Source organism: Podarcis filfolensis (assembly GCF_964270895.1).
Source record: "Podarcis filfolensis genome assembly, chromosome: 16".
NCBI lineage: Eukaryota > Metazoa > Chordata > Lepidosauria > Squamata > Lacertidae > Podarcis > Podarcis filfolensis.
The window spans coordinates 29,870,762-29,894,322 of record NC_139620.1 but is presented as its reverse complement, the minus strand read 5'-3'; the positions used below and the strand labels follow the sequence as shown (position 1 = coordinate 29,894,322).

At 46.0% G+C, this 23,561-nt stretch overlaps 1 protein-coding gene and 1 long non-coding RNA gene across 4 annotated transcripts in view; one reads left to right on the top strand and one right to left on the bottom strand.

Moving 5' to 3' along the window:
- Window positions 1-202: 202 nt before the first annotated feature.
- Window positions 203-23,561, bottom strand: part of TBX1 (T-box transcription factor 1) — a 46,588-nt gene continuing 23,229 nt past the window's right edge. For 2 of the 3 annotated variants that reach the window (XM_083590185.1, XM_083590186.1), the window contains 5 exons: window positions 19,237-19,408; window positions 17,038-17,193; window positions 9,264-9,331; window positions 8,845-8,945; window positions 203-1,117 (listed from right to left, as the gene is read on the bottom strand). In XM_083590185.1, the coding sequence (XP_083446311.1) occupies window positions 681-1,117; window positions 8,845-8,945; window positions 9,264-9,331; window positions 17,038-17,193; window positions 19,237-19,408 (934 nt within the window). In that variant the 3' untranslated portion in view covers window positions 203-680. Of the gene's footprint in view, window positions 1,118-4,010; window positions 4,074-8,844; window positions 8,946-9,263; window positions 9,332-17,037; window positions 17,194-19,236; window positions 19,409-23,561 lie in introns of all 3 variants that reach the window. The other variant, XM_083590184.1, reaches the window with a different exon arrangement.
- The window catches only part of LOC310751455, a 175,612-nt gene continuing 174,275 nt past the window's right edge, over window positions 22,225-23,561 (top strand). The window contains exon 1 of the long non-coding RNA XR_014542517.1: window positions 22,225-23,023. This is a non-coding gene — a long non-coding RNA (uncharacterized lncRNA). The remainder of the gene's footprint in view (window positions 23,024-23,561) is intronic.

The window sequence follows — 23,561 nt, the reverse complement described above, 5'->3', positions numbered from 1 at the left end:
GTAAGGTAGGCAAGCTAAAATTCGGGCAAAAATAAAAATCGAGCTGTTCTGATGCTCACGCTTTAGGTCCACAGCCGTGTCGGCATGATCACCTGACCTACCTGCACCGTGGCAGTGCTACAAGTAGCATTCAGCAAGCACTCTGAGCAGGTAAACAACTGCATAAACACTAAAAGGTTATTATGATGACAGCAGCGAGGGCAACAGAACAACATATGGCTTCATTTATAAAGCAAAGGGAGGAGGGGAGGAAAGTGCAGCTGCCAATCACTGTGTCGGGGGGGAGGGGACAAGAACGGTGGTGCACTCCAAGCAGGGCGGCAGGCGGTGCAAAATGCTCCAAGTGAAGTCCCAACCTCCATCCATCCATCCATCCATCCATCACGCATGTCAAGAGAAGCAGGCTGATCATTTCCTCCTCCGGGACAAGGAAGGAAACCAAGTCATGAAGGACAATTCCAACGTTGCAAGAAGGGATGAGTAGAAAGCGTGTGCAAGAGACAAAGGACCCCCTCATGGAAACAGGGGAAGAGTTGTTGTTTTTTTGTGGGGAGGTGAGACAAGGGGATGGGGCGAGTTCTTTCAACAAGATAGTGCTCTCTGAAAACGTATGCTACTGAGCCGTTCAAACCCATGCAGATAGCCAGTCATTTAAGCTAGAGGACCTTGCGTCTCAAAGGTTATCTTGGTCCATAGTCATAGCTGGTGGGAGCTCCTGCGGTGGAATACATGTTGGCTGCAGCGGCAGCCGCTGCAGCGGCAGCCGCCGAATTCATGTGGTGGTGATGGTGGTGGTAACTGTGTCCCCGGATGCTGGGCAAAGGGTAGGGGGCTGGCCTGCTCTTTGCCCCCAGGTAATGGTCGTAGGCAGAGACCGGGTGCTTGTAGGGGTGGTGGTGGAGGGGCTCCGAAGTGGATGGCTCCAGCCGCAGTTCGTGGTGTGGGGGGCTGGGCCGGCTCCCTGCCGGGCTGGTGAGGGGGACTAGACCCCCTCCACCGGGCACAGGGAGCGCCGGGCTCAACACTCGGGACATGAGCTGCTGGTGGGCAGGATCTGCGTGGAGTGGCGTCCCGCCGGCTGCGTCCCTCTCGTATTCCCGACGACTCTCCGCCACATCTGCAGGGGGCGCAGGAAGGGGACAGAAAAGCACAAGAGTCAGTTGGCTGGCAGGGAGCTTGGAAACTCCAGGTCACCTCCAGGTGCCCATCTAACCAAGGGGACCCATCACTCCAGAGTGAAGCCAGGTAACTCAAACCAATATAGTTTTAGCCTTTGTAGTGCAAACATGCGCCACTGCAGATAAGAACATAACCTACTGGATCAGGCCAGCAGCCCATCCAGTCTGGCGTCCTGTTCTCACAGTGGCCAACCAGATGGGAAAGCAGCAAGCAGGATTCAAGCACAAGATGCCTGTGGTTACCAGCAAGTGGTAGAGAAAGGCTGGACAATATGGCGGAGGCACCCAATTCTGACCTTTCGTCAAGCAACGTCATTAGAAAATAAGGTGTATGGTTGCCCCAGGTGCTTTGGCTTCTAGGCTGTTTTGACACCAGAAGAAGAGTCCTGCCAGATCAAGCTGAACATAGAACAAGCTGAACACATGTAGAACATAGCCATCATGGTGAGCAGCCATTGATAGCCATTGATTTGCCTAATATCCTTAAGAATGTAAGAGCAGTTCTGGTGGATCAGGCCAGTGTGGCCCATCTAGTCCAGCATCCTGATCTCACAGTGGCCAACCAGATGTTCACCGGAAACCCACAAGCGAGACTTTCCCCAGCCTCCTGTGGTTTCTAGCAACTGGTATTTTGAAGTACATTGCCTCCAGCTGTGAAGGTGGAGCATAACCTCCATCACCCCTGACTTGGAAGGAAGAGACATTACATGTGAAGGAGTCTCCTACATATTCCCACTTTGATCGCTCCTCGCTTGCTTAGAGGGGACACATAAACAGGCCACGTCAGCAAGGAAGAGACTACATCGAATGGCAGCAGCCCCCTCACTGGGCGGTGGGACCTCTGCAAGCACCTAACGATGCCAACCTATGGTCCCACTCCTTTCCTTGGAGTTGTGGGCCCAGACACTCAAAGCACTCCAAGACACCCCAGAGACATGCCCTGTCCCCTGTGCTAAATGGGATGCGGTGGAGAGATTGAGAATAAGATGCGCTTTTACAAACAGAAGCGGTTTGCTACTGGTCATGGTTTGCTGGAGGAAAACAAACCACTACTGAAGGAACATGGGAAGCTACCTCACGCTGAGCAGCACCAATTGGTCCCTCAGTACTGTCTACACTGACTGGCAGCAGCTTTCCAGGGTTTCAGGCAGGGGAATTCCCAATCCTACCTGGAGCCTTCTGCCTGTAACGCAGGTGATCTCCCACTGGGAGCCATGGGACCTTCCTGGTTCAGACACAGTGCTAAACCAGAGATTGTGACCACCTGTTTTGTAGAGGCTTGGGGGAGAGGAGGGTTCTGAACCAAGGAGTGCAGTTATTATTTCTGGATGATTAAAGGAGGAGATTGAGATTTTGATTGATTGCTTTGCATGTTCTACTAAGCTCTTGGTGAAGCTTTAGAAATAGCTTCTGCACACCTACACCTACTGAGACGCAGCTCTGTTCCGTGCGACCACGTTTCTTAAACAAAAGGACAGCCCTTTTTGTGTGTGTGTTGTTGTTTTTTCTTAGCTCAACGATCTTAAGTTAACAGAAGGGAGAGGAGGAATGCCAGGAATAGCAGCTCCCACCCCCCACCCCGCTCAAATGAAGTGTTTAACATTGTGTTCAGCAGAAATCTGTGCTCCTGGGACAAGGCATTCTGACTGTGATAAATAGAGCTGAGTTGAGTGACAAGTTTGCACACGCTTGAAATTTTTGCAATTGTATAACACTAAACAAATAGAGACTTCTCTTTATTTTAATAGGCCTGGAGTGTGCTGGGGGGAGGGAGGAAAGGCCCCCACCCCCAAGATTCTCTGCGCAACTGTTTACTCTGGGTAATGGAAAAGGAATCAAATAGAGGTGCCTAATGGGTTTGCTAGGGGGGTCCTGCAAGAGGCTAAATACAACTACTGGGGGTTGTGTTTTCTTGCTCCTTCTCTTTTGGTTTAAAGAACAAGAAGAGGAGCATGGAACATGCTCTGCTCAGGTGATTGTTTAGGAGAGTGAAAGCCTCAGAGGTTAAAGAGAAGCCAAACAAAACAAATCCCTAACTAATTTTAAGTTTCATCATCATAGGCAGGCGATCTGGAAGTAAAACAAATATTCTATCCTCTGGTTTATGTTGTTTCCCTGGGATTTATGTTTATCATTATAATTATTTTTGAACATTTCAAAACTGAAGTGTGTGTGCATGCTAATACGCTATACAATTTTATACAATGCATCTAAGGTCAGAAACGGCTGCGAAGAAGCTTTTGCCATAATTAAAGAAATGGGGCAAAAGAGTCTGGGGTGCAGCAGTAAATGGAAAAGCTGGTGCAACTTTTGAAAAGTCAAGGCAAAACAGAAAAGAAAAAAAACCCTTAAGGCTTCAACCCTGTGCACTCTTACTGGGGAGTAAGCCCCACTAAGTGTAAAGGTAAAGGTACCTCTGACCGTTAGGTCCAGTCGCGGACGACTCTGGGGTTGCGGCACTCATCTCGCTCTATAGGCCGAGGGAGCCGGCGTACAGCTTCCAGGTCATGTGGCCAGCATGACTAAGCCGCTTCTGGCGAACCAGAGCAGTGCATGGAAACACTGTTTACCTTCCCGCCAGAGTGGTAGCTATTTATCTACTTGTACTTGATGTGCTTTTGAACTGCTAGGTGGGCAGGAGCTGGGATCGAACAACAGGAGCTCAACCCGTCGCGGGGATTCGAACCGCTGACCTTCCAATCAGCAAGCCCTAGGCTCTGTGGTTTAGACCACAGCGCCACCCGCGTCCCTTCCATCAGGTATAATGGGACTTAATTCTGAGTAAAATATGCATAGAATCAGGTTGCACAGCTGCAAGCTGTAGATACTTACTTGGAAGTAGGTCCCATTGAACACAGAAGGACTTACTTGTGGGTACACACACATAGGATTGGTCTGCAAATTTAAGAAATAAAATTGGAGGGGCCAAAATTCAATAGATGCCAATAAATGTTCTTATCTTTACATATCGGATGCAGGACAGTATATGTTTATGTATACGGACAAACAGACATATATTTTCACCTGCAACCAATGAAGTGGACTCTAGTCCATGAAAGTGAATGCCATAATGACTTCTGTTCATCTTTAACATGCCACGAGTCTCCTTGCCATTATTCTGAGTTGCTTATGCACTTCTATGCATACTTATCTAATAATATTCCATTGAATTCAATGGGCTTTATTTGGAGTATACTTGTATAGTCTGCACTGGAACAGAGTCTGCCTTTGAGCAACATCCTTCAATTTCACAATTAAATATGTGTTTATACTTTACCGTTAAATATTTATATTGTTAGATGTTAAGTTTTGATTAGGTTTGGTTTCTCTGTGTGTGTCATTTTATGACATAATATTAACTTTTTTGCTTTGTATTTGAGAATATATAGGACATGTTGTTAAAATATGTGATTTGGTTCATTCAAACTTCAGATTCTCATTTTTGAATTAACAATTGTTTCTTCGGGCATCATTGTAGATTTATGAAAATAATGATGGCATTGCGCTAATCCTTTACATAAAACTGCTGACATTATTTTGTTTGTCAACTACGCAGGGAACATTTACCAATGGTTGGTTACATGCATCTAATAAATAATAATATCAAACCAACAAATTTGTTCTATGCACATTTTTTTAAAAAATACTAATTAATAGCCAAAATCAAATTCACCCAAATTCAGATAGTTGCACTGTATCCTGTACATGTCTACTCAGAAGTAAGCTTGATTGGGTTCAATGGGACTTGCCCCCAGGTAAATGAAAATCCCAGACTTCTGAACTGCCGTTCCTTGGGTTGCCCTGTTAAGGCCTTACACGGTGCAAATAACAGTCACTATTGGCTCCAGATTAAAGTATTCATCATACCTGATATAAATATTTTATAAACCACAATTCCCCACCCTCTGGACTCTGTCTGAAATTGAGAGGATCATTGACATCCAGGGAATATTTATTTATTTATTTATTTGTTATATCATAAGAAAACATCAAAGTGGTTTACGAAAATATCTATGTACAGTGGTACCTCGGGTTAAGTACTTAATTCGTTCCAGAGGTCCGTTCTTAACCTGAAACTGTTCTTAACCTGAAGCACCACTTTAGTTAATGGGGCCTCCTGCTGCCGCCGTGCTGCTGCTGCACGATTTCTGTTCTCATCCTGAAGCAAAGTTCTTAACCCGAGGTACTATTTCTGGGTTAGCGGAGTCTGTAACCTGAACTGAAGCATATGTAACCTGAAGCGTATGTAACCTGAGGTACCACTGTATAATGAAAACGCACAACAAATTTAAAATTAGAGACCAACTATCATTCAGCTAACTATCGTGGAATGAAGATGTGCTCTTAATTGTCTGCGTAAGCCTGGTGGAATAGCAAAAAAGTTTTTTTGCAGGCATTTGAAGGTGCCTGCGGAGTCTCTGTTTGCAGGGCATTCCATAGTTCTGTACTTAAAGGGAACTCTGAAATGTTTTGCTCAGGCACACAGGGACAATATATCAACCACTAGAATCCCGAGGCAGTATGGGTTGTGTGTTCGGGTGCCCTCCCAGACCTCCCCCTTTAAATTGCAATTCAGCAGGTCTTTGAGTCGTTCTCCCTCAAAGGCTCAAACTAAATGCACGAGGCCCTCCATGCAATTGGCAACTCTGTGGCTGGCTTTTAAAGCGTAAATCACAGAGGCTGGAGAGAGGGAGGGAGATTTGGAATGGGACTCCAGAAGGCAGGTGGAGGGAGGGTGTGATCCAGATTCATTCACCTCCTGCTCGGGAGCCTGGTTCCCCTTTCCAGCATTTTTTGATAGTGGTCTCTCATCCCTGCAGAGCAGAAGAATTCTGTGCACCTAATACAGAAAGCTTTGCTTGTGGAAACCTGTCTTTTTTCTGGAGCATTGAGGCCACTGGATAGAAACTACTGGATTGAGGAAGAGGCAGTGAGCCCCACTTGCTTAAATAGGATAAACAGCCTATTGTGAAGTTTGCCACCTGAGCAAGTAAGTGCTTGGGGTGGTTTCTGCAGCCGTGGGCATTAGCAGCAAAACCCCAGAAGAATAACCAGATCAGCCAGCAGAAGGGAAATAAAGAAGTAGAAGCTTCCTCCCGCTGAAGCTCTGCTAGTAACTCAGACGCTTTCTCTTTTGTGAGCAAGATGTTTTTCTTGTAAGACTATAAACCAGACTGGCAAATCTCCAGGCACTGTGCCTCGACTAGTCAGCGGATCTGGCTGCTAATCACATTTAATTTAAGGCTCCTTTGCATCACACCACTTAAAGCCAAGCGCACACTTAGAGCTTCGTGTGGAGGGTGGAATCCCTAACTCTTTCTACGGCCGTCCCTTGTTCCAGCAAAGTGACTTGCGGCGCTTGAACGACTCTTCCCACATTTACCCATTATTGGCCCTACCATTAGGAAGAGTGAGATATCCTCTTTTTCCATGGGAAGAAGGGTCACAGCTCAGAGGAAGAGCATATGCTTTGCCTGCAGAAGGTCCCAGGTTTGATCCCCAGCCTCTCCAGGTAGGGGCACACATTTGCCTCTGCTGTGGGCAGTTGGGAATCTGGGGAAGGGCCAAAGCTCAGTGATGGAGCCAGTGGCATCGCAATGGGAGTGGGGGGTAGGGCGGTGTGCTCCGGGTGCCATGTCTGCAGGGGTCAGCAATGTCTAGGCAACACAATGACCATGTGCATACACTATAGACAATCTTTATAGAATTCCTTCAAACCATAACAAGTACACAATGAAGTCTTTAGTCTCAAAGTCTCTTAAAATCTTTAAATGAAGCGAGGTTCCAGGCTTTGTACGATGAAAGACAAGCTGTGAATTCTACGAAACAGTAGTCAATATCCGGAATCACTGTTCAGTGTTGGACATCATATTTGCTGATACACGAAGCTTCAGAGCTTGTCTTTCATCATACAAAGTCTGGTACCTCGCTTCATTTAAAGATTTTCAGAGACTTTGAGACTAAAGATTTCATTTTGTACTTGTTATGCTTTGAAGGAATTCTATATAGATTGTCTATTGCGTATGTACATGGTCATTGTGTTGCCTAGACATTGCTGACGTTCTCTTTGCAACACAGATGTCTGCGGGGGTGACAAGAAGGCATCCCGCGGCGGCGCGAGCAGCCATCGCACCGCCACCGCATGTGAAGGATCCTCAGTTCGCTGCTGCAGCTGCAAGCAGAGGATCCCAGCACCATCCATACGGCGCTGGAGCGGTGCCGCCGGCAAACCACTAAGTACAGCGCATGCGTCATACATAGTGACACCACACATGCGCCTTATGTAGCAACGCCCTGCCCCGGGTGTCACGATGCCTTCGTTCACCCCTGGATGGAGCAGGCACTTTGCTTGCAGAAGTCCCAGTTAAAAAAGGATCTCAGGTAGCAAATGATGGGAAAGATCTCTCCCTCTCTGCCTGAAACCCCGAAGAGCCACTGGCAGTGAGAGCAGACAGTCTAGGGCTAGATGAACAAATAGCCTGACCTGCCCCATACTCAATCCATTGCATCTCCAGGTAGGGCTGGGAGACACCCACTGCCAGGCAGTGTAGTAATTCTGAGCTCGATGGACCAATGGTTTGGCTCATTATAAGGCAGCTTCCTGTGATGTGGATGCTTCAGGGAGCAGATGCCAGGGGTCAGGGAGCAGTGAGGAGGTGTTGGAGGACACTGTTGTGTGTGCCAAGCATGGCAAGTCCTGCACCTGCTAAGTTAACCTGCTGCCTTCTGTTGCAGTAGACAATGTCCTGTTGCCTGCATTGAAGATTCACCTTTCAGTCTATAAAGTGGAATTGGGGAGGTGGGTTTGATATTGTCCTTCACATCAGGCAACAAATTTCCTTGGCCTAACCTTGCATGGTGCTGGAGAGAGAACCTGATATAGAATCATAGAACTGAAGAGTTGGCCGGGACCCTGAGGTTCATCTCATCCAACCTTCTGCAAGGCAGGAATCTCAGCTAAAGCATCCATGACATGCTCCTGGGATGTTCTCCCAGATGTCCTGGGATTGCATCTTATCATGACCACTCCGCTGGAATTTGTCCAAAGCCTTGCTGCATTCAGGCTAAAGGTCTGTCTAGTCCAGTCTTTTTTTTTCTTTCTCAGTGAGCCAGCCAGATTCACCCAAGAACCCCACAATCAGAACATGAGGGCATTCACCCTCTCCTGCAGTTGTTCCCCAGTGGCTAGTATACTTGGAGGCAGCGATGTGTATATCCGCCATGGCTAGTAGCAATTGATAATCTCGGCCTCTTCTATGAATACCGGTTGCTGGGAATCATTCAAAAGCAAGGAGAAGGCTACTGTACTCATTTCCCACTTGCTGGCTTGCCATGGTGCATCTGTTTAGCCACTGCAATAACTAAATGGGGGGCTAATCCAAGCAGGGGCTGCTCTTACATTAGGAGGAACATGGGGAACTGTTTGCTATCAGACCATTGGTCCACCTAGCTCAGTACTGTCTACATGAACCTGCAGTAGGCCATTGGGATTTCAGGCCAGGGATATTCCCAGATCTACCTGGTTGGACCTTCTGCATACAAAGCTGTCAGCCTGCTACTGAGCTATGGACCTTCTCTGTTCTTAGGTTGAGTTTTTAAATCTACCATAACAAGCCACAGCTGCCCTGAATGCAGGAGGTTTTCTACCATTGTGACGAAGACTCACCTTTCTCGGTCCCATTCTGGTGCACAGGGGAAGATACTGGATTTCTAGATCTGGCAAAAGCACTCATGAGAGGCAGGGATCCAGGCCGGTGATTCCTGGGCCTAATGTGGGAAAAGAGTGGACAGAGTTTAGACTTTTCAAAGGAATAATGGGCTCTGAATAATGAATACACAGCAAGACGTTATGTGAATAATCAAGCCAGCCAGCCGGCCAGCCAAGCAACCAACCCAATTCTCCAAGACACAATCTAAATAAGGCTTCCCAATTCTCAGCACCCCCAATTTCCCTTGAAGTTGAGGTAGTGCTCCAAATGGACTCCAGCCCCATCTTCCCTTGCTCTCTACACCAGGGACATGTTTGAATCCAAACCTAGGATGAACCAGGACCTTAGCAGAGGAGGGCAAGAAAAACATCCTTACCAGTCTTCTGGATCACAGTCCCGGAATCCTTTTGCAAAAGGGTTGCTGGCAATCTTTAGCTGGGTTATCTGAAGAGAGAAGTTCAAGGAAAGTAAAGACGTCAAGAGCCATTAAGGAACAACAATGTCACACTAACCAAGAGGGTGGAATCCCCAGGGCCTCGAGAGGGCAAGTTGCTCTGTTTTATCCTATATCAATTGTTCCAAAGCATGCCACACCATAAAGTCAGGGATGAGGAACATGTTGGACTCCAGTTTCCATCAGCCCAATCTAGCATGGTCAATGATCAGGGATGATGGGAGTTGTAGTCCAACCAGCATCCTCAGTAGGATCATAGGTTCCCCACTTCTGTTTTACACTGAATATGCAAGGAATTGACCCGGGGACCTTCTGTATGCAAAGCTATTTATGAGCCACCGTCAGCTCCCTCAGTGAAACTGGCTGAATGTTGGGCACAAAACCTGCTCAAAGAACTAACACTCAGAAAGTACATAGGGTTCATTTATTTGCAGCTCCCTTTATTCTGAGCACATTTTGACCATAGCATGGTTTTCCTTCTTCACTCCTAAATAAAAGATTTTTGTACCTTTTAAGAGAGAACACTGAATAGGATCCACCCCAGTCTGGTATGCACAGGGCACATTAAGCACTTGAAATCCACATTGGGTTTCATGCCAGAGAGTTGAGCACATATACATCTTGCTCCAACTAATGGGATTTAAACACTTTTAGTTTATGGCTGTATTGTTGCAGCCTGGAGATGTACAGCACACCAAGTACAGCATGTGTGTGTGTGTGTGTGTGTCTGTCTGTCTGTCTGTCTGTCTGTCTGTCTGTCCAGGATTGGGAGGGGAATGTACAGTGCTGGATTACCCAATAAGCAGTCTATGCATGTGATATGGGCACCAGCAAAGCAGGGACACCAGAAAAAATGAGTTGGGTGTTTTTTTAAAAAAAGAATTTGACATGAGGTAGAAGAAGAAGGAAGGAAGGAAGGAAGGAAGGAAGGAAGGAAGGAAGGAAGAACAACCGCAGCAGAAATATGGAGTATCATACAAACACAGATCGAAATAATGCAAGGGAATCAGATTCTGTCATGTGTTGCAATAAATCCTTGTTTTCTTATTATAATATATTCTTCTGAGCTGTACGTACTTGATTCATTTTTCTTTTGTGTGTGTCATAATTAATGTGAACCGAATCACATTTCTCCCGCATCCCTAATACTGGGTCCCCTTTTTGGTCGTGGCACCAGGGATGTTTCGAAAATTGTTACAGGCAAATTTCTCTCTCTCCCTCTATGCCTTGGAAGTTCAACCACATGGCTGCTCCCAAATGCAAAATTGTATTCTGTGCTAACGCTAATTTGGGGCACCAGGGAAAGGCAGACCCACCCCCACCCCCCAACATACATTGATCTGTCTGAAATGCAAATAAACTTGAAAGAAGACGTCACTTCATATGCCTCCCCCCCACCTCCCTCCTCTGCCAAACCATCCCATCACCACAAGAGCAATCATGTATTTGTTTCATTCACCGGGGAGAAAGACAGGGCATTCTCTCTCCCCACCCCCTTCCACCCACCCCCCATATTTAAGCGAATCCAAGGATAAAGTATGTGATTGTGAGTTTCCGGAATGGGTTGAAAAACAAACTTTAAGCCCCTCAGTGACAGTTCCAGCCTTAGAGGTCAAACTGATAGAAAGCAGAAGAGAAGGAGCAGCTGTCCCAAGCCATCAGATAAATGCCAGTCGGGAGGTGGGGGGCAGAGAAGTCTCTTAAAGGCACCGCACTTGGCTCCCATGAAGGTTATTTTCAGATGTTGTCAGAACAGCAATTGCGGAACCTCTCCCCCCTCTGCCCACCCCCCGCCTGCTTCACTTCTGATCTTATTCTTTTTAGGGGGGAAATGAAAAATTACAGGCCCAGCGTTCCATATCCTTTAGCAGTATGAGTAATACTACTCTTGTTTCTTAGAATCGAGCAATAAATAAAAAGTCTACTAGCAGCAATACAGGTTTACACACACACACAGGCAAATTGTCGCATTTGCAGATCAGATTGGACCCACGGATTCAGATGGACTTCCAGCTGTGTGGTCCTATACATGCCAGCTGATGAAGTAAGTCCCGCTGAGTTCTGTGGGGCTTGCCCCCAAGGTTCATACGTATGGGATTGCAGCACAACAGAGCAATCCTGTGCGTGTTTTCTCAGAAGTAAGTCCCACTGTGTTCAGTAGGGCTTGCTCCCAGGCAAGCATGCTTTAGGATTGTCAGCAAAGTGATGATGTGCAGGATTCATGGTGACACTGTGTGTCATCAGTTGCAACCTTGTGTGATGCTGCAGTGACAAAAAGTAGATATTCAGCCCAACTGTCTCGATACTGTTTTGCACATCCTAATTTCTCTACAGAGAAAACACTTCCATATAGGAAAAATGGGTGAAGCTTGAGTTTCTCCTCTTAACTAAGCAATACGGGCAGCTAATCCATTAATGGTTGGAATGGGATGACCATTTAAAATGGATTCTCAGATTCAAGGTACCTTTGGGGTGGTTAATGTGTTCATTGGCTGATTATCAGTTAAACCAACGGCTTATGGACCACATCAATATTTATTTTGGCAAGGAAGTGGGTATTTACAGTATATATATAAAAAAATCTCACACACAAGAAACCCCAGAATCAATATTCTAGTCTGTACTTCAGAAAGGCAACTCATGTTTTATGCCATATTGAGTTTGATGGTTCAGCAGAGCAAGTCCAGATAAAACAGAGACCTCTCCCAAGAGGAGTTTTTCGGCTTACTAATTTTTACATACTATATTTGTACCACCTTGGTGATGCGTTTCCTGCAAGTACCTCAGACAGTGCTTGAGGCTTAGGTTTATACAAGCTGTGATGTCTCACTGATGTTCAGGACATTTTTGTGGGAGGTTTTCTTTAAGGCAAAACATGGAACCCTTGCCAGCTTCTTGGGGGGGGGGGAGATAATACTTCAAGGCCTCCCAGGGTGATCAAATTCCTTCAGAAACCAAGGGACGGGCTTAGCAGATGAACTGCTGCAGCAGAAAGAGGAGGAGGGCAACTCCCTAGGCAGTCTACGCAACTTGGTTTGAGACTCAAAAAGCTGATTATTCAGCCAGAGGACTCTGTCAGCCCTGTGGAAAGAGTTGAGTAGAACAAAAAGCAATGGGCTGGCTCTCACAGTCCATTACGGATCCTTCTCTCAGTAGCTCTGGTGATAGGCTTGTCTGCACTGCAAACACAATCCAGTTTCAAATCTGTTCTCATTTATTATGGTTCCCCACGCTGCAGGGGGACACTGTGAATTAGGGCATTATGAAGTTGCTGCAAATCCTCTACAAGTGCTCCTCATCTTTCTGTACACAGCCTCATAGGTAGTGAAGGTAAATGGACCCCTGACCATTAGGTCCAATCGCAGATGACTCTGGGGTTGTGGTGCTCATCTCGCTTTATTGGCCGAAGGAGCTGGCGTACAGCTTCCGGGTCATGTGGCCAGCATGACTAAGCCGCTTCTGGCGAACCAGAGCAGCGCACGGAAACGCCGTTTACCTTCCCACTGGAGCGGTACCTATTTATCTCCTTGCACTTTGACGTGCTTTTGAACTGCTAGGTTGGCAGGAGCAGGGACTGAGCAGCGGGAGCTCACCCAGTTGCAGGGATTCGAACCGCCGACCTTCTGATTGGCAAGTCCTAGGCTCTGTGGTTTAATCCACAGCGCCACCCACGGCCCATAGTCTCATAGGTAGAAAGACTCAATAGTAGTACTTTGATAAACCCAAATTCAAGTTTCTTCCCAGTCTAGGTTTATTAAACTCAGTGGTGTAAGCTGTTTCTTGTTGTTGTGGTTTTAAGATTATGAACTCAGGAGCTGTAATGTCAAGAAAGAGACCTGGGGTCTTACCCAGTGCTAATCCTACTCAGAGTTGACCCATTGCAAATAATAGGCATGGCTCTGGCCAACTTATATCCATTGATTTTCATGAGTCTAATCTGAGAACAGTTGGGTACAACTCACAGTCTGTGCAATTAGCTTGGAGTTGGTGGTGGGACTATAAAGTATTGCTATTTTGGAAGGCACCCCAGGGGCATCTAGTCCACCCCCCTGCAACGCAGGAATCACAGCTAAAGGATCCCTGGCAGATGGCCATCCAACCTCCTGTGAAGGAGAGTCCACAACCTTTCGAGGCCATCAGTTCCACTGCCAAACAGCTCTTACCGTCAGAAAGTTATTCCTAATGTTTAGTCACAATCTCTTGCCATTTGAATACATTGGTTCAGGTCCTCCGGAACAGCAGAAAACAATCTTGCTTGATTTGTGTTTAAGAGAGGTTATCACTGATCCTATCAATATTTACAGTTCCTTCCAGTAGCACCTTAGAGACCAACTAAGTTTGTTATTGGTATGAGCATGCATACCAATAACAAACTTAGTTGGTCTCTAAGGTGCTACTGGAAGGAATTTTGGTATTTTGTTTCGACTACGGAAGACCAACACGGCTACCTACCTATAACTAGAAATATTTACAGTGTGTGCAACAGAAACAACATCTAAGCGAGCGCGCTGGGGAGATGTCTGAACTGGTTGGGTCCAAGCGCTGTGTTGTTACTGGTTTGTGGGTGGAAGTTATTAACAGCTGTTCTTATTAAATCACTGCTAAATTGCACCGGTGTGCTTCTAAGCTGAAATCCAGCAATTCACAGTTGACATATTTCCCAAAGACCTCCATTCAAAGCCATGGGATTATCTAGGGAGCATGACACATACGTGAAACATGTAAGACAAATATGCATCCAAAGCTATATTAGCAGTGACTAAAAAAACCCAGAGATATCAAAGTCTTAAAGCCATCAGAGCAGCTGAAGAAGCTGGAACATTTAACATTTTGCTTTAGGACTTTAATCTGTTTTGTTAACAAATTATGGTTTTAGGGATTTAGCTGCATCTTTCCATGATCCAGAGCAAACAAGTGCTGTTTTATGCTTTACGAATTGTAGTTTTACCACTGCAATATTTTAGATTTGGACTTTCTCGTCTTAATTTGCTTTAGGATCAAGCCAAGGGGGGGGGGGTAAATGCTCCAGGTGTGCTAGACTGGCCACTTTTGCTTCACAATTCTATTTAGGGCCATATTTTCATAGCTACTGCTTACTGAGTCACTTCAACAAGATCTATGTCAAAAACACGACTGCCTTTGAAGTGGGTAGGAATATACATTTTGCTTTTAATCCACATTGCTAATCTGCAAATCGCCTCTTTTCCTCGGCCTTTGACACCTGAGATGCCTTTTTTTTAAGGGATCTATCCTATTTTTGTGAATGTGTTGAATTGAAATTTTTTTAATTGTTGCCTTTTAAATTGTTGTAACCAGCCCTGGGACCCGAGTGAAGGGCAGATGACAAAATAAAATATAACAGCAACAATTTCCAATTGGTTTGTAGACTGTGGGTTGGATCCAGACGACGCATGAGGAAATTCCATTCACGGAACCCTGCTGTTGGATAGAAGGGTGGGGGCTCTTTTTCTGATTCATCCTAAATCTTCCTCCTGCAACACCCTAGTTCTACAAAATAAAAGGGGGGAGGGGGAAACCAACCCCTTTTAACTCCTGTCATAGGGCTTATTTGTAGCATATCTGCCCCTGTTCCTCCTTCTGAACACAGTGGTACCTCGGGTTAAGTACTTAATTCGTCCCTGAGGTACCACTTAAGCTAATGGGGCCGCCGGAGCACGATTTCTGTTCTCATCCTGAAGCAAAGTTCTTAACCTGAAACACTATTTCTGGGTTAGTGGAGTATGTAACCTGAAGCGTACGTAACCTGAAGCGTATGTAACCCGAGGTACCACTGTATGTCTTTCTCAAGGAATACTTATGCTGTGGTTTGATAGTCATTTCCTCTCTCTAGGGATCCCTTGGAATTTTAGGTTTTTTGGGGGGGCACAGATTTCTTACAAAATACATAGCCCTTCCACTAAACCAATTGTTGAGGTCTTTAGGGGAGTCACTGTTAGTGCTCCCCCATGGCTCAGATGCAGAGTTTGGATCAAGGGTCAGCAAACTTTTTCAGCAGGGGGCTGGTCCACTGTCCCTCAGACCTTGTGGGGGGCCGGACTATATTTTTTGGGGGGGAATGAACGAATCCCTATACCCCACAAATAACCCTGAGATGCATTTTAAATAAAAGCACACATTCTACTCATGAAAAAACACACTGATTCCTAGACCGTCTGCTGGCCGGATTTAGAAGGCGATTGGGCCGGATCCAGCCCCCGGGCCTTGGTTTGCCTACCCATGGTTTGGATTTACGAGGAGCCATGCATTCAGTACCAAGTGGCCAATTTTATGCAACTCCCATCTCAATGAGGTCAGACAGGGCCCCCTCTGTGTTGAGTTTCCAGTGCCTCCTGAAGATTTTTTCATTCTAGCACTCATTTGTGATCGTATGGTTTTAACTGCTGTCCATTTTCATTGTATTACATCCCTTGTATGCTGCTTAGAGATTACTGCAACTAAGCAATATAAAAACCATCTAAACAAATCAATAAGAAACTGCCATCTAATTAAGTTATAACTCAGAGCAGACCCACTGAAGTGGATAAACTTGAGTTAGTCACGTCCATTAATTTCAGTGCATCCACTTTGAGTAGGATACAACCCAATATTAATAGGAAGCCTAGTAAATATTAATAGGAAGCTGGTAAAAATTGGTTGTGTAGACTTTTCCCCCCTTCTGTCTTGCATTTTCCTTCTCCAGAGGCAATTCGCACTTGACAGAAACCACAGACAAAGCTCCCTTGAAGTTTGGCAGTTCTGAGTGTGGAGGGTCCAAAGGCACATAAATGTTTTTGAATGGCAGAGTGACAAGTTATATAATCTCAGGCTGCACCCCTTTACCCACTTTCCCTGGGAGTAAGCCCCACTGAACTCAATGAGACTTACTTCTGAGTGTGAACAAGACTGAGTGTATGGGGGGGCTCATTTAATTTCACTGCACACAGGTGGTGTAGTGACAATAAAGGTTTATTATTAGTAGTAGTAGTAGTAGTAGTATGCATGTGTATATCTAGCATGGCACTGTTAACACCTCTTCATTTTATGAAACTGATTGAATAATAATTTCTGAATTATTTTAACTGCCTTGGAATGAAGAGCTTGTTATACTCAAAATGTGCTGGGCATATTGTGCTGGGCAGAGGCCTGTTTTGTATATACATTAAAATAGTAATAGTAGTAATATTAGTAGTAGTAATAGTAGGAGGAGAAACTGAAGAGCAGTTGCAAATGTAATTTCCTTTTGTGCCTTTTTAGGTTTGCCTCCTTGGGGGTTTTTTGGGAAGGGGGGAGATTGGTTTTGGAGCCCAACTTATGCAATGCATTTCATACATTTCTTCCGAAGGAGTCTGCAAGCAATTTTTGCATCTCAACCAGTTTGATCCCATCTGCGTAGTCTCATCACATCTGAGCCGATTTAACTGGGGACACGTCACCTTAAAGCACTTTATGGATAGTTGTTTTGTGGCTGGTGGGTTTTTTTTTTTAAAAAAAATATCAGTTGATTGACTGCTCTTAACAATGTCTCTCTCTCTTTCTCTCTCTCTCTCTCCTGCCTTCTCTTTTCCGGCTCTCCATCCATCATGTGGCTCGAAGAGAAGGTTGGCAAAGGTGCTTTTTCTTTTCTTTCTTTCTTTTGCTGATAAATGAAGTACCGGACGGAAGGTTTGTGTCTCAATAATGAACTCCAGATACTCACCCGATGGTTCTGGTAGGCAGTCACTGCGGTGAAGCGGGTCTCCTCGAAGACAAAAGTCTTATAGTTCTCTTCCGCGTATTTCTCGCTGTCTTTCCTAGGATCCACGTAGACCACGTGGAAGCGGGGCTGGTATCTGTGCATGGAGTTCAAAATGATCTGGATGATAAAACGAGCAAGGGAGATCGTAACTGAGTCATTCTACAACACCAAGATGGAACGCAGAGAGGCAAAGAAGGGTCCCACGCAGGAAACTGACAGCGGTGCCAATCGGGGCAAGACTTTGGGGCAGACGTCTGGGCCCCTGCTTGATAGGAAATCCCCCCCCCCCCAGCACAGCAGGGTTGGCTTCTTACCATATTTTGAAGTATGTGAAGCAATTCACATTCCTATCTGAAAAGTCCATACCCCCCCCCCTCAATAAGACCATTAAATACAGAGTTTCAAATTACCTAGCTGAAGTATACCATGTCACAGAGGGGGCAGACTGGGGGTGAGGGGGTCACTCTGTGCACCCCTAACTTTGAGGAGACATCTGGACTGCAGGAGGACTCAACAAGGTCTACTGGTGTGCAAAGTAAATCATTTGGGTGGCTTTATTAATGCAATCACTGTCGTCGTCACCCCCCCCCCCAAAAAAAAACAGAAATGTGGAGCAGACTATCAATGCCACTGCTGAGAAAACTGCATTGGCTTCCAGTTAGCTACTGGGTTAAGTTCAAGGTAATGATGCTGGTGTACAAAGCGCTATACAATTGGGAACCAGGCTACCTAAATGTTAATTATTCATTGTGTCAATGGATGCCAATATTCCACATTTTTTCCAAGGAGCTCCAGGTGGCACCCATGATTCTCCACCTCCTCATTTAACTCCCACAACAACCCTGTGAGGTAGGCTAGGCTGAGAAGCAGTGATTAGACCATAGGTACTACACACCTGTGCCAGCTACTCACTCTCTCTCTCTCTTTCTCACCAGGCCTTTTGACCACACAGCCTCTTTATTTGAGTCAGTAAATCCCAATGATTTTGATTGAAACGTTTTATTAATCTGGCTTGGAGGGTGTGCAATCTCTTCTAGCTTAGTTTTTTTTTATGGGTGCTACTACAGAAGGAAGCAACCCCATCAAAAAGTTGTACATTCTGAAGTCCGGGACACTTTGAACCATGCTTCTGCCTGCCGTAATTTCGGAGGGCCTGGGCTCTCAAATAAATACATTCAGGGTTGCAAGTTTTTCTCGTGCAAATTAAATCAGGCAGCCTGCTTGGGCACCAAAATGTCTTCAAGTAAAATATGCAACGAAACAAGCAGTTTAAAATGCATGACAATGGTGTGTTTTGTTTTTTTAAAAAAGCAAACAGTGTAAACAATAAAATCAGAAGTTCAGTTCAGCGGGAGACTTGCGAAACTGCAGTGTCTCTAGGGGCCAGCAGAATGCCAATACTGATGGGGCTTCTCATATTTCATCAGGGAGGGGTTTCTACAACACTGGTGTCAGCAGTAGAAAAGCCCACCTCTGTGTTAACCTGAGCTGATAACCAACTGGGTTCTATTAGCTGATTGTAGTGCCCTTGCTGGGGAGCAGAAGGTAAAAAGTGTTGGGGGGGTTTCTGGTCCAGAGTCATTTAGGGCTTTGTATGCAAGGAGCAGGGACGCAGGTGGCGCTGTGAGTTAAACCACAGAGCCTAGGACTTGCTGATCAGAAGGTCGCGGTTCGAATCCCTGCAATGGGGTGAGCTCCCGTTGCTCCGTCCCTGCTCCTGCCAACCTAGCAATTCGAAAGCACATCAAAGTGCAAGTAGATAAATAGGTACCGCTCTGGCGGGAAGGTAAACGGCGTTTCCGTGCGCTGCTCTGGTTCGCCAGAAGCGGCTTAGTCTTGCTGGTCACATGACCTGGAAGCTGTACACCGGCTCTCTTGGCCAATAAAGTGAGATGAGCGCCGCAATCCCATAGTCGGTCACGACTGGACCTAATGGTCAGGGGTCCCTTTACCTTTATGCAAGGAGCAGAACCTTAGAATTGGCTCAGTGGTCTTATAGGCAGCTGCTGCAGATCCCCTTGTACTGGTAGGATATGTGCCAGATACAGAGCACCACTCAGCACCCAACTGCAGGAACCATCCCACACCCAAGACTCATTCCATTATTATATTGTTCCATGTTCCCCAGTTAGCTTCCGCCCTCCCCAAGACAACACTTACATGTCCATTGTCATCCAATAAATTGTTAGTGAGCTTGAGTTTATCAAAGGAGACAATCTGTTTCATCCACTGGGCTCCCCTAGCCGGAGAATCTGGATGATAATGGACTCTCCCTGGAGTTGCAGGGTCTGCCTTGCCGGCCACCAGCCAAGAGGAACTGTGAAATGCATATCTGTATGGGGAGAAAAGCCAGCACTGGGTTAGCCACCACGCTAAGTATTACATTTGTGAATCTACGTTGCCAACAGCAAATTCAACACTTGTAAAAACATCGATTTTGATACATTAATTAAGCATCCTGTTCTTTAGATAGGTTAAATAAACAACCAATTTAAAAAACAGGTTGTTTATTTACTCTGCCGAAATCAGCATCACCCTGCCTCAATGGACTTCAAAAAAAATTAGGTGTTTTTAATTAGCAAAACAATAGTGTGCCATTTTTAACAGTATGATTAGAAAGTGAGGCAGTGTGGTGTAATGGTGTTAGACCCTACTAGGCAAGACCCTGGTTCAAATCCCCACTCTGCTGTGAAGCTCCCTGGGTGACCTTGAGCCTCTCTCTCTCTCTTTCTCTCTCAATGTAACCTACTTCAAAGGGTTGTTGTGAGGAGAGCAGGGAGGAAAACCACATGCACTGCCTTGAGCCTTGTGGGAAGCAAGCAGGACTTCAAGGTAATAGGTAAGTATTGCATTTGGGAACAGGTCACATCCGCTGCAGTGAGCTCTAATTTATGATACCATTTATAAACTGCACATACATATATATAATGGTGGTGGTGAACAAGAAATTATAAATTAGGGAAATGTTCCCTGATACCAAGATGAGGTATGGAATGCAGATAGAGAGAATTGATAAGAATAATGATCTGTTGTAACCTTGAAAGAAGTGTACAATAGACGAGCCTTCTTGTGTTTTGGCTTATTTTCCTCCCCCCCCCTTTCCCCCCCTCCTTCTTCTTCTTTCCTTTTTCTTTTTTCTTCCCCATAATGGCTTATGTTCTATGCCATGTACTCTGATATTTTTTGTAGTTTTTTAGCTTTTTCCATTATTATTATTATTATTATTATTATTATTATTATTATTATTGGTTTTTCTTTTGTCATTTTGGTTGCTTATCTGTATTTGTTTAAAGCAAAATAAAAGTATTAAATTATAAATAAATAAAAAGAAATTATAAAATCGTAAAATCCAGAACAAGCGGTCAGCACTGACGAAGCACTTGGTGAAACATACAAATTTTGAGCAGGTGACAAAATATCAGCTTTGTAGGTATATTTGATTTCAACAGTAATAGGCAGAAGGAACACCATCCCAACCAGAGCTGAAAGCCCCAAAATGGGACGCTCTGTTGGCGGGGCAGGAGCAGGACTGAGATGGCCCAAGATCCACTAGATCCCAAGCTGGTACAACAGCCAGTGCCAGCCAGTACTGGGCCCCATGCAAGAGCAATCGCTGCACCAACCCGGAGCTAGCACACAGATCAGGCCCGATCTGTGGCTGGGCAGTAGACATGGAGATCTCTCTCCCATGTTTCAGAGCTCTGGTGGCAGCAGTGGGTAACTTGGACTGCTCTGCCTACCCCACAAGGAAACTAAGCAAATATGTGGTAATTGTGGGACAGTCAAGTATTGCATCTGTATAGGGCTGTAGCTTTAATCTAGGGAGCCCTTGGCAAAGCAACTTGGAAGCGAGACAAAGAGACCTACCACAGCCAGAGGCCGGGCGGCATCTGAGACACGGCTCAGCCAAAAAATTTTTTCTCATTGCCAGCACGTCGCCTTGAAAGATGCAAAATGACAGTAACTAGAGGGTGCCGCTGACCATGGGCAGAGAGTTCCTTTCACCACAGAGTAAACAAAAGCAGTGCATGGACATCTGGGATGAGAGAAAAGAGCTCCAATGTCAGAGTGGATGTCTTCCAGAAAGGGCCTTTCATTTCTGAACTTTAACATGTGGGTGTGTGAAGCGTCAGGCTTCGCTTTCACTTCTGTGTGATGGGAACAACTTCACTTTCTGCTCTTGTAGCTTCTCAACCGCTAGATTGCAAAGAAGCTGTAATATTTTAGTATGTGGTCTGTAAGTTGGTGGGAACAGCTGATCAGATGCTTAGGAAGTTAAGAACATTAGAAGAGTCCTGCTGGTTCAAGCTAAAGGGATCTCTGGACACCCAGGCCACTGAGTCATTAAGGCCCAACGGAGATATGGTAGGAATATAACAACAGCCCTGCTAGGTAAAGGTAAAGGGACGCCTGACCATTAGAGGTCCAGTCGTGGCCGACTCTGGGGTTGGGGCGCTCATCTCGCTTTATTGGCTGAGGGAGCCAGCGTACAGCTTCCGGGTCATGTGGCCAGCATGACTAAGCCGCTTCTGGAAAACCAGAGCAGCTCACGGAAACGCCATTTACCTTCCCGCTGGAGCGGTGCCTATTTATCTACTTGCACTTTGACGTGCTTTTGAACTGCTAGGTTGGCAGGAGCGGGACCGAGCAACGGGAGCTCACCCCGTCGCGGGGATTCGAACCGCCAACCTTCTGATTGGCAAGTCCTAGGCTCTGTGGTTTAACCCACAGCGCCACCCGCGTCCTTCCTAGGCCACTGAGTCAGTAGGGCCCAATGGAGATATGGTAGGAATATAATAACAGCCCTGCTAGGACAGGGCAAAGGCCCATGTTGTCCGCCATCCTGTCCTTACATTGGAGAATCAAATGCAAAGAGGAACCGAACGTCCCAGGAACTCTCTCTACTTAGGATTCCCTGAGGCTGATATTTACAGGCATTCTGCCTCGAAAATGTCTATCTAACACTGAAATCAGCACCAACCCATCTTAGCAAAGGTGATCTTTCTATTAAAAAAAGAGAGAATCGTTTGGCATGCGTCGCCTGAATCAAGAGAGAAGCATGCTGAAACAGTAATTGGTTTAAATGTCATCAGGACAGTTAAATATGTTGACACCTATGCATGTCTACTCAGAAGTAAGGCCCACTGAGTTCAGTGGAAACTCCTCTCAAATCAGTGCAGTCTCAAAGCAGGTTTCCAGCAAAACTGGCCACCGATTTGTTCTTTCTGCATGATTTTTTCTTCCCCAAAGTCCACATTGATTCAAGAGAGTGCCAAGAGAGTGCCATTCTACTTTTGTGATTGTTTATTTAAAAGTCTGCTTTGGCTCAGAGGGAGAATCCTCTCGCCTCGGAGTTGAGCAGAACCATCACTTGCCAAAAAAATGGAGGGGAAGGAGAGGGTGGGGGAGAGAGAAAGGGAGAAAAAAGAGAGATATCCTCAATTAGATGTTCTATATCCCGTTGCCTTTGACAAGCAAACATTTCTGAAATGCCCTGGGAAGCTGGAGATCTGTCTAAATATTTACATCTTTGGCATCGGGATTTCATAGGAGCAGGTTTTTTTGTTTTTCTGCCAGGCGCCTTGGACCTGGAGCAAAACGCATAAATGCTCCTTTCACTGGGTCTTTGAAAAACCTAGGTATGGGGGGGGAGAGTCAAAGCCTATAACAGGGGGAGGATGGGTATCAAGGTGGGGAATGTAGTAAGCTGGCTTATATTAAGTCAGAACATCAGTCTTGGCAGTGGTTCTCCTGGGTTATTATTTATTTGTCTTTTTATTTTCCTTCAAGGAGCTGGCATATGTGGTTATCTCCCTCCTTCCTTAATCTTCACAACAGCCCTGTGAGGTAGGTTAGGTTGAGAGGCTGAGATTACCCAGTCGGCTTCATAACCAAGTGGGTGACACTTTAGGTTAAACCACAGAGCCTAGGACTTGCCAATCAGAAGGTCGGCGGTTTGAATCCCCGCAATGGGGTGAGCTCCCGTTATTCGGTCCCTGCTCCTGCCAACCTAGCAGGTCAAAGTGCAAGTAGATAAATAGGTACCGCTCTGGCGGGAAGGTAAACGGAAGGTTTCCGTGTGCTGCTCTGGTTCGCCAGAAGCGGCTTAGTCATGCTGGCCACATGACCCGGAAGCTGTACGCCGGCTCCCTCGGCCAATAAAGCGAGATGAGCGCCGCAACCCCAGAGTTGGCCACGACTGGACCTAATGGTCAGGGGTCCCTTTACCTTTACCTCCTGGTCCTAGTCTAACACTCTAACCACTGTGCCACACTGGCATGGACAGGGAGTCTCTCCCAGCCCTATCTAGAGATAACGGGGACGGAACCGGGGACCTCCTGGCTGCAAAGCACTGAGCTGTTCCCCAAGCACCTCCCCAGAGGAAGAGGAAGTGGGGGGGAGGATGCATCCTTGCACTGGGGAACAGATAGAGCATGGGTAGGCAAACTAAGGCTGGGGGCTGGATCTGGCCCAAACGCCTTCTA